This window comes from Chiloscyllium punctatum, chromosome 1 (assembly GCF_047496795.1).
Source record: "Chiloscyllium punctatum isolate Juve2018m chromosome 1, sChiPun1.3, whole genome shotgun sequence".
NCBI lineage: Eukaryota > Metazoa > Chordata > Chondrichthyes > Orectolobiformes > Hemiscylliidae > Chiloscyllium > Chiloscyllium punctatum.
Genome location: NC_092739.1, coordinates 90,237,227 through 90,252,329, shown reverse-complemented (window position 1 = coordinate 90,252,329; position 15,103 = coordinate 90,237,227). Strand labels below are relative to the sequence as shown.

At 42.2% G+C, this 15,103-nt stretch overlaps 1 protein-coding gene across 9 annotated transcripts in view; it reads right to left on the bottom strand.

Annotated features, from left to right (window-relative positions):
• Positions 1–15,103, bottom strand: part of adamts6 (ADAM metallopeptidase with thrombospondin type 1 motif, 6) — a 339,528-nt gene that overhangs the window by 34,790 nt on the left and 289,635 nt on the right. For all 9 annotated transcript variants that reach the window (XR_011960687.1, XM_072570764.1, XM_072570790.1 and 6 more), the window contains one exon: positions 11,249–11,412. Coding sequence is in view for 8 of the 9 variants with exons in the window: in XM_072570764.1 (XP_072426865.1) it covers positions 11,249–11,412 (164 nt within the window). In the remaining variant the exon portion in view is untranslated. The remainder of the gene's footprint in view (positions 1–11,248; positions 11,413–15,103) is intronic.

The window sequence follows — 15,103 nt, the reverse complement described above, 5'->3', positions numbered from 1 at the left end:
TTGACTCCACTATCTTTAAGAGCTGTATCCAATTCTTTCTTAAATGAATCCAGAGACTGGGCCTCCACTGCCCTCTGGGGCAGAGCATTCCACACAGCCACCACTCTCTGGGTGAAGTAGTTTCTCCTCATCTCTGTCCTAAATGGTCTACCCCGTATTTTTAAGTTGTGTCCTCTGGTTCGGCACTCCCCCATCAACGGAAATATGTTCCCTCCTGCCAGAGTGTCCAGTCCTTTCATAATCCTATACGTTTCAATCAGATCCCCTCTCAGTCTTCTAAACTCAAGGGTATACAAGCCCAGTCGCTTCAGTCTTTCCATGTAAGGCAATCCTGCCATTCCAGGAATTGACCTCGTGAACCTACGCTGCACTCCCTCAATAGCCAGAATGTCTTTCCTCAAATTTGGAGACCAGAACTGTACACAGTACTCCAGGTGTGGTCTCACCAGGGCCCTGTACAGCTGCAGAAGCACCTCTTTGCTTCTATACTCAATCCCTCTTGTTATGAAGGCCAGCATGCTATTAGCCTTCTTCACGACCTGCTGTACCTGCATGCTTGCCTTCATTGACTGGTGGACAAGAACACCCAGATCTCTCTGAACAGCCCCTTTACCTAATTTGATACCATTGAGGTAGTAATCTGCCTTCCTGTTCTTGCCACCAAAGTGGATAACCAGACATTTATCCACATTAAACTGCATCTGCCATGCATCTGCCCACTCACCTAACTTGTCCAGGTCACCCTGTAATCCCCTAACATCCTCATCACATTTCACCCTACCACCTAGCTTTGTGTCATCAGCAAATTTGCTAATGTTATTGCTGATACCATCTTCTATATCATTTACACATATTGTAAAAAGCTGCGGTCCCAGCACGGATCCCTGCGGTACCCCACTGGTCACTGCCTGCCATTTCGAAATGGAGCCGTTAATCACTACCCTTTGTTTCCTATTAGCCAACCAATTCTCTATCCAATCTAGTACTTTGCCCCCAATCCCGTGCGCCCTAATTTTACTCACTAACCTCTTGTGTGGGACTTTATCAAAAGCTTTCTGAAAGTCCAGGTACACTACATCCACTGGATCTCCCTCATCCATCTTCCGAGTTACATCCTCAAAAAATTCAAGAAGATTAGTCAAGCATGATTTCCCCTTCATAACACCTAGGTGCAGTCCCTGGGTCCATTTCTGGACTGGATGGAGCCTGCTCGATGAGATGAGTTTGTTGGCCTTGAATGGGCAAACGCAGCGGGGTTTAAGACCAGAGGGCCCAGATAGCCTGAGAATGCCCTGGCCAGGATCAGGTTCATCCTCCTCAGCTTAAACTCCAACAGAATTCCAAAGACTTGGGCATTTCTTCCTCAGAGTCAAAAAGTGTGGCGCTGGAAAAGCACAGTCAGTCAGGCAGAATCTGAGCAGCAGAAGAGTCGACGTTTCAAGCTTAAGCTGTTCATCTTCAGCAGTCCTCACTTTCTCCATTTCTTCTTCAGCAAGTTGTGAAGATGTGGCAATTATATGCTCACCAGAACATGCTCCCAACACTAATCCAGCTAAAGTACTGATATGTTAGTATCTGAATTGGTGGGGGTTGCCAGTGTTTTGTTTGAGGGGGCTGTGCCTTCTTTTTCAGAGGTGGATGAGGGCTCTTGTGGGCTGCTTTCTCCTGGAATGAGACAGAGGAAAGGAATGAATGAGATGAAAGAGACTGGCACAGTTGTTAATGTTGGTACAGGTGGGGGAAAGGTGGCAAGAGAAGTAGGCAGCACAGGGTTAGTTGTCCAGAGGGCTGCGATGGGTAAGAGCAATTGAGGGAAGATGTTGCATGTAATTGTGAGAGTAGTCAACCATGATAGCAGGTGTGTGCAGTGGGAGGTGTGTGCAGTCGCAGAGTGAAAATGAATGTGAGCTAGCAGAGAGAAAAAAGGTGGGACTTACCCTTGTGGAGTGGAAAGGTTATGAACCTCCTTTCTGCACTACTGGGCATTCCTCCAGGCTGTTGGCTCTGCCCTGACCCAGGTGACAGCTTGAGTCCAGCCTGGCACAGTTTGGTGCTGTGGTCTCCTCCAGTAGTCCTGAGGAACAGCTCTCCTAACTGGATCTCGAGGGTCCTGTCGCCTCAGCGAGAGGACAACTTCCCTTTCGCAGCCATGTCTGAGTCATAGATTCATGGAGATCTACAGCGTGGAAACAGACCCTTCGGTCCAACTCATCCATGCCAACCAGATATTCTAACCTAATCTACTCCCATTTTCCAGCATTTGGTCCAAATCCCTCCAAAACCCTTCCTGATCATGTAGCCATCCAGATGCTTTCCAAATGTTACAACTGTACCAGTCTCCACCACTTCCTCTGGCAGCTCATTCCACACACGCACCACCCTCTGCATGAAAAAGGTTCTCCTTACGTCCCTTTTAAATCTTTCCCCTCTCACATTAAATATATGTCCTCTAGTTTTGGACTCCCCACCCTGGGGATAAAAACTTTGTCGATTTATCCGTCCATGACCCTTATGATTTTATAAACCTCTATAAGGTCACCCCTCAGCCTCCAATGCTCCAAGGAAAACAGCCCCAGCCTATCAGCCTCTCCCTATAGCTCAAATCCTCCAAGCTTGGCAACATCCTTGTAAATCTTTTCTGAACCCTTTCACAACATCCTTCCTAGAGGAGGGAGACCAGAATTGCACACAATACTCCAAAAGTGGCCTAACCAATGTCCTGTAAAGCCACAACATGATCTCCCAACACCTATACTCAATGCTCTGACCAATTAAGGAAAGTATACCAAAAGATTTCTTCACTATCCTATCCAGCTGCAACTCTATTTTCAATTAATTATGAACCTGCACTCCAAAGTTCCTTTATTCAGCAACATTCCCCTCACAGTACTAGAGCACAAGGAGAAATGAAACTCCCCAAATTAGACACTTAGCTGATTTTTGCTAAAATTCAGCCCTTTGCCACTATTTTTGTGAGAGAACATTTTCATTTTCATAATCCTCTGCAATTACTCTTAATAACAATGGATGCCATTGATGTCATTCTTTCTTGTGTGGTACATGTCATAATCCATTTACCCAGATACCCAGTAAAGTTGAGGCATATGGGGGTCAAAGGAAACCCTGCCCTGATAATATCAAAATAAATATACTAAATACTCAGCAGCACCTTCTCAGAATTAGTATGAGTCAACAAGAGGTGTGACACTGTTAGGATTACTCATATTCTAAGAATATATATGTTTGCAAGAATGGAAGGCTCACCTGCAGAATTAAAGGCAGAAAAGTACCCCTGTAAACTAATGAACAGAATGGCACAATTGTGTTTTGAATGGAAAAGTTGATACCTTGCTAACCTTTACATACAAACTCTTATTTTGCAATCCCAGCTGATGACCCTCAATACTTGGAGTATACATTTGTTAGATTTACCCTTGCCCGCAGATGAGTTTATTTATGGGCATAGATACATTTTCATGGATGGATTCCAGCCCATGAGATTATCAAAGCAGCCACATGAGCAAATATTTTAATGAAGAAGGTATGTTCATGTTTGGCAAACATGTTTGTGTTCGGAGTGGGAGTGCAGCCAGAAGAGCTCTGTGTTCTCGCAATGATAGCATGAAAAATTAATACAGTGATGCATGCTGACATGATCATTGTCATCACACTATGTGCTTGTAAACAACAAGAAAAAACTGTTGGCAAAGGGTAAAGTTTCTGACTCTTTCAGTAACTTATCCAGGAAACTAATCAGTAAGAGGGTAACTGGTATATTCTGTAGCCAGTTGTAAGACAACATTCATGCCACTGCATTATTGAAAACCTGCTGGCTATTTGTAGTTTTGTGTACATCTGTCTCCTTCCTTCAGTAAATGTTCCTTCATCTCCACTGTTCATAACTCACAATTGATTGCTGCACCTCTCCAAGAATAAAATTGGCTGCAGTACATTCGCTTCCTTTCTCCAAGTCATTAATAAGTATATTGTAAACAACTTGTGGAACCCCATTGGTTACAGGTTGCCAACCTGATAAAGAGCCCCTTTTCCCTACTCATAGTTTCCTGCCCACTAGCCAATTCTCTATTCATACCAATATACTACCTCCAACACTATGGGCTCTTATGACTTAAACCTTCTATTTAGTACCTTCTTGAAAGCCTCTGAAAGTTCAAATACAATACAGTTACTGGCCCCCCTCAATCAATTCTGGGTGAGAATTGCTTGAAAGCTCTAACAAATTAGTCAGACACACTTCCCTTTCATGAATCCATGCTGACTCTGCCTGATTAGTTTATGATTTTCCAAATGTGCTGCTATTCCTTCCTTAACAGTCGTTTCCACATCCAGTTGTGAATAGTGATAGACAACTAATACCTCGTCAGAGTAAAAGACTCCACAAATACCTTATGGTGGTGTTCACTAGTAAGTGGGGTGATGTAGATATAGAAATTAGGGAGAAGGACTGTGACTTACTAAAACAAATTAACATAGACACGGAGGAGTTCAGAAAAGATTTACCAAGATGTTGCCACAACTGGAGAGTTTGAGTTATAGGCTGGTTAGGCTGTGAGTTTTTTGACTGGAGCAAAGTAAAGATTAGGTGGTGACCTTATAGATGTTTATAAAGCCATGAGGGACATAGATAAGGTAATAGCAAATGTCTTTTCCCTTGGATAAGGGAGTTTAAACTAGGGGTTACATGTTTTAAGGTGAGAGGAGAAAGGTTTAAAAAGGACCTGAACGGCAACTTTTTCACACAGAGTGTGATTCATATGTGGAGTGAAATGCCAGAGGAAGTGGCAGAGGCTGGTACAGTTACAAATTTAAAAGACATTTGGATAGATACATGAACAGGAAATGTTTGATGGGCCAAACGCAGACAAATGGGACTACTTTTGTTTGGGAAACTTGATTGGCATAGACGAGTTAGACGGAGATTTACATTTATTGAGATTATTTAATATATCAGTTATACCTAGATACAGTGAAAAGTATACAATGTCGTCACACTCCAGCACCATCTTGGATTGCAAGATAAATTACTGAATAAATTGTATAAATTGTAAAATACTGAATAATTGTTATTAAATTGATATTACTAAAACTGAAACAGCTTTAAAAGGTTCATCTTTCCCACTCTGTAGATGTCACCCTCTCTGCTCATCCAGTCGTTGCTGTCTGACAGCATCATGGCAATGTGCTCCTTTACTGCTGCCACTAGTGCCATCGCTACTGCATTTCCCACCTCCAAGCTGGAGATGGTCATGCTGTGTTGATCCCACCCCCCCTCTGACATTGGACATCGATTGACAGGGTCCTGGCTCATCCTCCAATGCCTCCACCCAAGATGGAGCGGGGATGAAGATAAGTGGGGTTCTGGCCTCCCGCAGGAGTACATCAGGAGAAGTTTCTATGGAATCCAAAACTAAACATAAATTTGAGCAAGCTACTGAACTGGAGAAAAAACGATGAAGCCATGTAGATGCGACAAAATCTGCTGCATGAGCCTATGAGCGGTGGTGAGGAAACAATTGCAAGCAATTCTGTGGGATAGAATTAATTGGCACTTGGAGAGGCAGTGATTAGTCAGAATCAGTCAGCATGGTTTTGTGAAGGGAATGTCATATTTGACTAACTTGATTGAATTTTCTGAAGAGGTCACCTGGTGTGTAGATGAGGGTAATACATTTGACGAAGTCTACTTGAACTTTAGCAAGACTTCTGAAAAGTTCTCACACGGCATACTGATATTGAGGGTAAGAGCCCATGGGATAAAAGAAAATCTGGCAGATTGGATCCAGAATTGGCAGAGTCAAGGGGTGCTTTTGTGACTGGAAGCCTGTGTCTGGTGAGGTTCCACAGGGATCATTTTGGGGCCTTTGCTGCTGCGGTCTACATAAATAATTTAGGCTTGAATACAGGACAGTTGATGATATGAGAATTAGTGGCATGGTAAATAGTGAGGATAGCCTTAGATCACAGGAGGGGAGAGACAGGCTGGTCAGATGGGCCAATCAGTGGTAAATGGAATTCAATCTGGATATGAGGTGATGGATTTGGGCCAGACAATCACAAGGCAAAGGAATATCTGATGAACGATAGGATCCTCAGAAGCTCCAAAGAGAGGGACCTTCCTGTGCAAGTCCACCTGTCTCTTAAGGTAGCAGGACAGGTAGATAAGCAGTTAAGAAGGCACATGGGATACTTGCCTTTATTAGTCAAGGCTTAGAGTTTGAGAGCAAGGAGGTTATGCTGAAACCGTAAATAAAGTTAGTTAGGCCTCAACTAGAATGTTGTGTGCAATTCTGGAGTCTACATTATAGGAGGGATGAGAGAGAGCACTGGAGAAGGTGCAGAGGAGATTTACAGAATGTTAACTTGGCAGCAGAGCTTTATTTATGAAGAGAGATTGGAAAAACTGGGCTTGTTTTCCTTGGAGCAGAGGTTACTGAGGGGGTACACAATTAAGCTATATAAAATTATGATTGGCATAGACAGGAAGAAACTATTCACCTTGGTGGAGGGATCAATAACCAGAGGACACAGATTTAAGGTCAGGGTGTAGGACATTTAGAAGAGATGTGAGGAAATAAATTTAACTCAGAGGGCAGTGGGAAACTGAAACGCACTACCCGTAATGGTGTCAGAGGCAGAAACCCTCATAATATTTAAGAATTATTTAGATGTTCACTTACAATACCAAGGCATACAAGGCTATGGGCCAAGTGGTGGAAATAGTTAGGATTAGAATAGTCAGGTGATTGTTTTGACCAGCACAGACTCGAGGAGCTGAAGGGCCTTTCTCTGTGCTGCAGACCTCTATGACTCTAAACATTCCCATTATCAGTGATTGTGAAGCTAACCACATCAATGTAGAAGACCAGGCTGAAATATTTGTATATATCTTCAGCCTGAAACACCAAGATAATGACTCATATCAGTCTTTCCAAGGTCTCCAGTCTTCAGCAAATTCATTTCCCTCCACATGATAAAGAAATGGCTGAAGCCACTGAATACTGAAAAGGATACACCCCTAACAAATTCCACACATCTGATGTTCAGGTAGGGTCCACCAGAGATACCGGATTATTCACAAACAGAAAATATTACAGATGCTGGGAATCTGAAGTAAAACCAGAAAATGCTTCAAATATTAACAGGTCAGGAAGTATTTATGGACGGAAACAATTAAAGGCCCAAATATTCCAATGGGCAGATGATCATTGGAGCAACACAGACTGAGTTGTCTTAGACACCCTACCAGCTGACCTGACACCACTCCATCTGAGCTGACCTAACCCCACCAGACTCGACCCCACCCCTCTCAATGTGACCTGACACACCCACAGCTCTAGCAGATTTAACACTTTACCCGAGCTGATCCTCGCTGCTACCCCACCCCGCCACCCGGACCTGACCCTTATCTAACCTGGCAATCTCCTTCATTGCTGAACTTGACACTGACTTGTCCAAAACAAAACCCTATGCCTCGAGGGCTTACCCGATATTACTCATTGGCACCTGGCACCTAAATCACATGGTCCCCGACCAACTCAACCACCTGGCACACAATCCCCACATCCATCTGGCAGCATACACATCTGGCACCCCAATCATCTCATTTATCGAGCCCTCAATCCCAGCACCCTATCCACATAACACCCTAATTCCCCTTGCCCATCTGGCTTCCCAAACTCCACACTTACTTTACATTTCTACTCTATGAAAGTAGCTGTAAATTTAAGCAATTTTAATGTCTAAGACATTTAAATCTCGGAATATGAGACTTATTGGGGCTGTGGTTATCTACTTCACTGCAGGATTCCTGGATTCCTGGACAAGTTCATATTAGAAGGCCACTCTCCACGAATCTCTAGTGCAGAAGTCATCAACATGTAAGCGGGTAATTTTAAATCTGATCAAGGTCAGAAGTCAAGTTTCCAACCCTGATCAGATTAGCTGGGCTATATGAAATCAAAGAACGCTCATCAAAGCTGAAGAAAGATAACTGATATGAAATGCCAACTCTATTTCTTTCCACAATTGCCTTTTAGATTTGCTGAATAAATCCAGTATTTTCTGTTTTCAATTCAGTCTTCATCCAAACATGGAGGTGAAATCAAGAGGTTAAACAAGAGTGATTGTTTTTGACATCAAGACAATGTTTGACTGATTATGGCATCAGGAGGTTTAGCTGTCAGACGGTGTGGTGGCTCAGTGGTTAGCACTGTTGCCTTCCAGTGCCAGGGACCTGGGTTCAATTCCTGCCTCAGGCCACTGTCTGTGTAGAGTTTGCATGTTCTCCCTATGTCTGTGTGGATTTGCTCTGGTTTCCTTCCACAATCCAAAGATGTGCAGGTCAGGTGGATTGGTCATGGGAATTGCAGGATTACAGGGATAGGGTCAGGGGATGAGTCAGTGTGTGGACTTGTTGGGCTGAATGGCCTGTTTCCACACTGTAGGGATTCTACTAAACATTGATGTCAATAGGAATCAGGTGGATTCACTCAGCATGAAGAAGATGGTTTGCCACTCAAGGTAGCTGCAATTCGAGGCCATAACTGCAGGAATTTCTCAGGGTAGATACTTTGAATTAACCTGTTCAGATATGTTATATGTGGAGTAGGTGGGACTTGAACCCAAACCTTCTGGCTCAGAGATAGGGACACTAGCTTTGCACCACAATGGCCCAATTTCTCAAGGTAGGTTCCAGGTCTAATTATCTCCAGCCGCTTCATTGATGATCTTCCCTCTGTTGTAAGGTCAGGGGTGGAATGTTTACTGATGATTGTGTACATTTCAGCATGACACAATACCCAGCCTTGGGTAGACAGGCAGCAAGTAATATTTGCTCCACACATGAGTCAGGCAATGACTGTCTCCAATAAAGCAGAATTGAACATTGATTATTAACAGTAATTTCATTGCCAAATCATCAACCATTAATACTCCTGAGTATTAAATCTTGCTCAAATATTATTTGTCACAGTGGAAACTGCAAGAGCAGCCACCAAAAGTTGCACCTCCTCTGGATTTGCAAGTATGTGCTGGTGGACTCCAAGTTCTGCATGATGCTCAGTGACATACTGACATTGGACTCCTCCATACTCCAGAACTGTGCAGGAGCCACCTGACAGGCTTGTCAATGTAGTACATTTGATTCCTCATTAGCATACTCCTGTGGCCTACTACATCAAAGTCCACCTCCTAGTCCCTGTAGCAAAGCAACCTGCAACTCTTGCCCTCTTCTGAGCTATCCTTTTGCCAAGCCTAGCTACAGATCACATGGCCAGAAGCTTGTCATATGTGCTGGGATGCTCCTATGCACGTTTTTTTCTGGAAGAAAGGATTTTTGGCAACTTTGTGACAATGATGCTTGAACTGCTCATCCACTGCAGCCCTTAGAAATCTGTGTTAACCTGCTGACAGGAATTTCAGGCCCTGCCATTACTGACTTATTTTAGCACAACTGGATGGAATGGGAAGGAATTAGATGAAATATGTATTCTGTCACATCCGTTTTAATCTCCAGATACTGCCCTTCCATCTAAAGTAGAGAATATAGATGAAAATTCCAGTTATTTTATGAGAAGCCCTATTGCTACTCTATTGGTGGTCAGTGATATAACCTCAGCAGGCTTCTAAACATGATATTAATGAATTCAAGATGAAAAGGCAGCCAGGGCCACAAGACAGTGGCTTGGGTTAACATATACTTACCAACCTGCACAACTAAAACAGATCATCTGGTCATAATCTCATTGTCAGTTTGGGACATTGCTGTGGAGAAATTGAATGCCACATTTCCACATTTCCTGAATTACTGCATTAAGAAGAAATTAATTAGCTGTAAGGAACTTAGGATATCCTAAGTCATGAATGATGCTTTGCAAATCCAATTGTTTTTTCACTTTTGCTGGCAAGTCACAGCTGGCCAGAGGTATGTTCCAGTTTTGAGCAATGGTTGTCTCTTTTTTTTTGCATCCAAACTGGTCATCTCTCAGTCAGTGATGTTCCTCAAACCAATGTACTTTAAGGTTATGGGTTTTCTACAACAAGGTGATATAACACCTCCTGAAATTGGGTGACCAGGGGCAGGACATGAGAACAGGTCTAAATTTTTCAACTTTTCCAAACAACTCCAAAACTTAATTGATTGAAGACTCACCACATCTCAAACCTAGTTTACAAAAGATGTACCTTCTTTTTTTATATATTTGAGTGTACCTAGAAACTCTAACATGAACCTCAATGATTACTACTCCACTGATTTATGCTTGTATTGGCTGAAAATCAAATTTTCAGCCCAGTCAGTACAGAACAAAGGTAACATGTTTTGCTTATAACAAGGTATGAGCAATTGTTTAAAAAAAAGGTTCAGCAGTTGCTTTGATAATAGTACTCGATGCATCTTCTCAAAATACGTTAATGGAAGGGTCACCGTGAGACCATATTCTTCTTTTGCAAAACTTGTCAATCATTAATTCAATTATATTAATGTACAGTAAATATGCTAATTATTGTCTATTTCTTGTTTGGCAACATTTGTAAAGTTTCTTAGGGAACTTTTCTAAATCTATTGTACATAACTGAGAACTAATGATGCTGCTATATGATGTCAATTGCCTCTGTTCTTGAATAATACCATCCCTTGTCTTAGTCAAGAGAAATTAGAATTAGTAGAATGAGAACCATGCCTGAGGAACAGAAATGAGTAAAGACAAATGAAGTACAACACCTCAAGGGTTCAGCTGATTGAGGGGGTTTTCAGGACTTTCCTCAGGGACTTTCCTCAGAAGATCTAGCTGAATACCCACAGAAATGCCAGTTACACATTTCTGCTGATTTTCTACAAAGATACCCCAAGAATATTGTTGGCAAACGAGCACTTAAACCATACAAACCAAGTACATCCAAATTTGATTCTCAGCCTTTACATCGAACTGATCGCAGCCAGGATAGCAGTAGGGGTCCTCTGGTTTGTACTGGTGGTTCTGAGTTAGGGAGCGGCAAATCAATGTTTCAGTTGCTCTTTGGAATATGTGTGTGTATACAGGGTCAGGTTTGGCTGTAATTGTTCCCCGTTGACACTCACTGTCTAGACTAGTATATATAAAAGTGGAGAGTAAACGGCATACCAAACACCCCACAGCAAGGAGTCAAAACTTTTAAAGGAGGAAAGCATGAAAATAAACAGAAGAAGCAAGAATAAAATAAATGAATACAGGATTTTTTTTAGAATTACCATGACAACTAGAGTTTCTGTGGTAGGCCCTAATGCCTCCAGAGACTCTGGTTCATCGGCAGGTCTCCTGTAATGGAAAGCTGTGCCAGCAACGTCAAATTTTCTTGGCCAGTCAATGGTCCAGGCACCATTTATGTAATATTCATCACCTTCAGATTTCAAAGCTATAAGTAAAAATGTTCCAAATTACTCTTAAGACAAAACTTCAACAACTTCAGAAAGAAATGAAAAAAAAACACTATTAAATTGCATGCAATTTGAAGGTAATCATGAGTGTAAAATGCTGCTCAAAGGCTGCAAAAGAAATTGCTGGATATATTCAGTAGGTTAGGCAGTAGCTGTGGGGAAACATACTGGAGTTAATAGGCTGAATTCATGTTGGAGGTGGGAGTAGTGGTGTGAGACTGGAACATTGTCTTTGGCTGTTATGTTCCCTTCACCGCCCCATTTTAGTCAAGACAGGTTTAAGGTTTGAGTTGGGCTACCTGCCCATGGACAGTGGATAGCCTATTAATGCAATTAAGACCAATGTTCTGAGAACAATGTGTATTTTCTAGTTGACTGGTGCAGTAGCCAAAACCTGTCTTTGTCTCAGTGGCAGTCTGGAAGATAGTGTTTCAGCATCATTTTAATCCTCCCTGCTCAACTGTAGCTTTGAAAAAGTGGCATGGGGACGACTGAGAACACAGGCTTCACTTCTACAATGGTGGTCAGAATATCTTTAAAAGATGGTGTGTTCAGAGGAGGTATTCTTTCTGAGACATGCTTTCTCTCTTTTTTCAATTTAGGTGAGCAATGCCGACCTCTGACAATGGGGAAGCCACTGTCTCAGTTCTGGAGGACTTCCATTTGACCAAAATATAAACAAAAAGTGCTACACAAAATCAACAGGTCTGGCAGCATCATGGAGGGAGGTGTTTCTAGTCTGATATGCTTTGTCTTCAGAACTGAAAGGGATGGAAAATGGGCATTTTATGTTGTTGACACAGAAACAGGATGGGCAAGTGGAACAGAATGTGAAGGTGTCCAGGGCAAAAACAACAGGGTTGCTAATGGTGGTAATGGAGAGACAGTGTGTAAAGTAGGTGTAAATGATATGAGGAAAAGCAAACTCAACAAGACACAACCATGCTGGAGATGTATAAAAAATGGAGGTCAGAGGTCATACTCTGAAGTCGTGGAATTCAATATTGAGTCTGATAGGCTATAAAGCATCTATGTGGAAAATGAGATGTTGTTCCTACAGCTTACATTGTGTTTCTTTGGAATACTGTAGCAGGCTCAGGGCAGAAATGTTAACATGGGAGAGAAATAGTTTCTTGAAATGGCAAGGAATTGGAAGGCCAGGCTCATTCCTATACACAGATTGGAGGTGTTCCTCCACTCAGAATGCAGACACCCTGTCTGCATTTGGTCTCAACAATGTAAAGGAGACTGCAGCATGAGTAGATAAGATTGAATGAAGTACAAGTAAAACATTGCTTCACCTAGAAGGTGTATGTTGTGGCCTTGGACAGTGAGGAGGGAGGAGGTGAATGGGTAAAAATTACACCTTCTGTCATTGCATGGGAAGGTGCCTTTGTGAGTGAGGAAGTTTTAAGGAGTGATGGAGGTGTGGACCAGCATATCACAGAATGCTGAGAGTGGAGATAAGGGGAAGATGCTCTTTGGCAGTGGTGTTCTGCTGGAAATGGCAGAAATGGCAGTTCCTCTGGATGTGGAAACTGGTAGGGTGGAAAATGAGGATAAGGGGAGCCTTATCATTCTTCTGGGGAGGGACGGTAAGGTGTCAGGGTAGACGTGGGAGAGATGGGTTAGATATACTTGATAGCCCAGTCAACCACAATGGTGACGAGTCCTCGGTTGAGAAAAACGGAGATCACTTCTGAGGCACCCCGTGGAAGATGGCATCTTTGGAACAGATGTGATGGAAATGGAGAAACTGGAAGAATGGAATAGAATCCTTCTTTCTGAACATCTGTCCTTAATTGGAAAGTGAGTGCACTCTCTGGCTATTATCTAACTCCTTCAGAATTACACTTACATCATTGATAAGAGTCAGACCCTGGAAATGATCTGAACCCCAAAATGAAAATTCAGCCCAAATATTCAGGTTGTTCCTACCAGATCTATTGACTATTTCCAATGTTTTCTAACTTTAATCAGATTTCCAACATCTGTGGTACTTTGCTTCAGTGTTATTTCTTTAATAATCATTTCAATTAGAGACGTTTATAAAACTTGCATGCAAATTTCTTTTTGTAAAGAAAGAAAGTAAATAAGTGAAACAATTATTTCCAAACATAGGTACATACCCTCAAGTCTGGCTGTCTGAAAACCACACAATTTTATAAGCTGTCATGCATCAATTTTAATTGTTATTAAATGAATAAAAGTAACTGGACAATTTGTCTAAGCACAATATTGGTACATGCTGCCCTGGGCTAGTTACCTTGTTCATGTGCCAGTCTTTTCCTGCACTTTGAGTGGTCACACTGACCATTGACAATACCTAACCTGACTTGACCTGACCCATATACTCGTAAACATATACAGGCTTGCAGGAGGCCATCTGGCCTCTCATGTTCATGTCAGTCAACAAAGATCTATTCTAATGCTTTTGGCCCATAATCCTAGAGGCTATTACAATGTAAATGAATATCTAAATATTGCTTAAATGATATGAGAGTTTCTGACTCAACTACACTTTCAAGTACTGAGTTTTACACTCCTGCTGACCTCTGAGTGAAAGAAATTCCCCTCAACTCTCCTCTTAGCTTTTGACCTCTTACCTTACATTTGTGCTCCCTGGTTATTCACTTCTCTACTAATACATACAGTGCTTTCGTATCCACCTTACCTATGACCCTCATAATCTTACATACATCCATCAGGTCTCCTCTCAAGCTTCATTTCTCCAAGGAAAGCACCCCAATATAATCTTTTCTCATAGCTGAGATGCTCCAGCCCAGGCAGCATCCTGGTAAGTCTCCTCTGTATTCTCTCAAATGCAATCACATCCTCTCTGTCATGTTGTGACCAGAACTGCACACAATAGTCAAGTTGTAACCTGTGCAGTCTTTTATATCATTCAGCATAATGCTCTGTTGTTGTATCCTATGCCTCGACCAATAAAGGCAGAATGCCATAAGTCTTCTTAACCAGCATATCTACTTGCCCTGCTATGTACTGCGGAACAATCAAAGTCCTCCTGATCCTCAAAGCTCTCAAGGGCCCTAGCACTCATAGTATAATCACTTGTCTTGTGAGCCTTTTCTAAGTGCATTACCTCACATTTTCCAGGTTGAATTCCATTTGCCACTGCTCTGCCCAATTGACCACTTTGTTAATTTCCTCCTGCAAGTAATGGCTTTTCTCCTCACCATTTCCCACCTTACCAATGTTTGTGTCATCTGCAAATCTCTTGATCATACCCATTATGTTTAAGTCTAAATCATTAATATAAACACAAACAGGATCGGTCCCAACACTGAACCCTGCAGTACCCACTGGAAATATTCCAGACACAGAAACATCTCTCTGCTATCACAATTTGTTTCTGTCCTCTCAGCCCATTTTAGATTCAGCTTCTCATTTTGTCTTCGATTCCATGGGCTCTTACCTTCTCGACCAATCAGGCATGAGTGAGTTTATCAAAAGCTTCTCTAAAGTCTACGTTAGCCACAATAAATGCTTTGCACTCATTAAACATTCCTGGTTACCTCCCCAAAAAAATTCAAATTTGTCAAATACGGTGCTGTGAAACCAAATCTATGCTGACTATCAATGATTAATCCTGGTCTTTCCAAGTGCAGATACAACCCATCCCTCAAATCTCTTTCTAATAACTTCCCC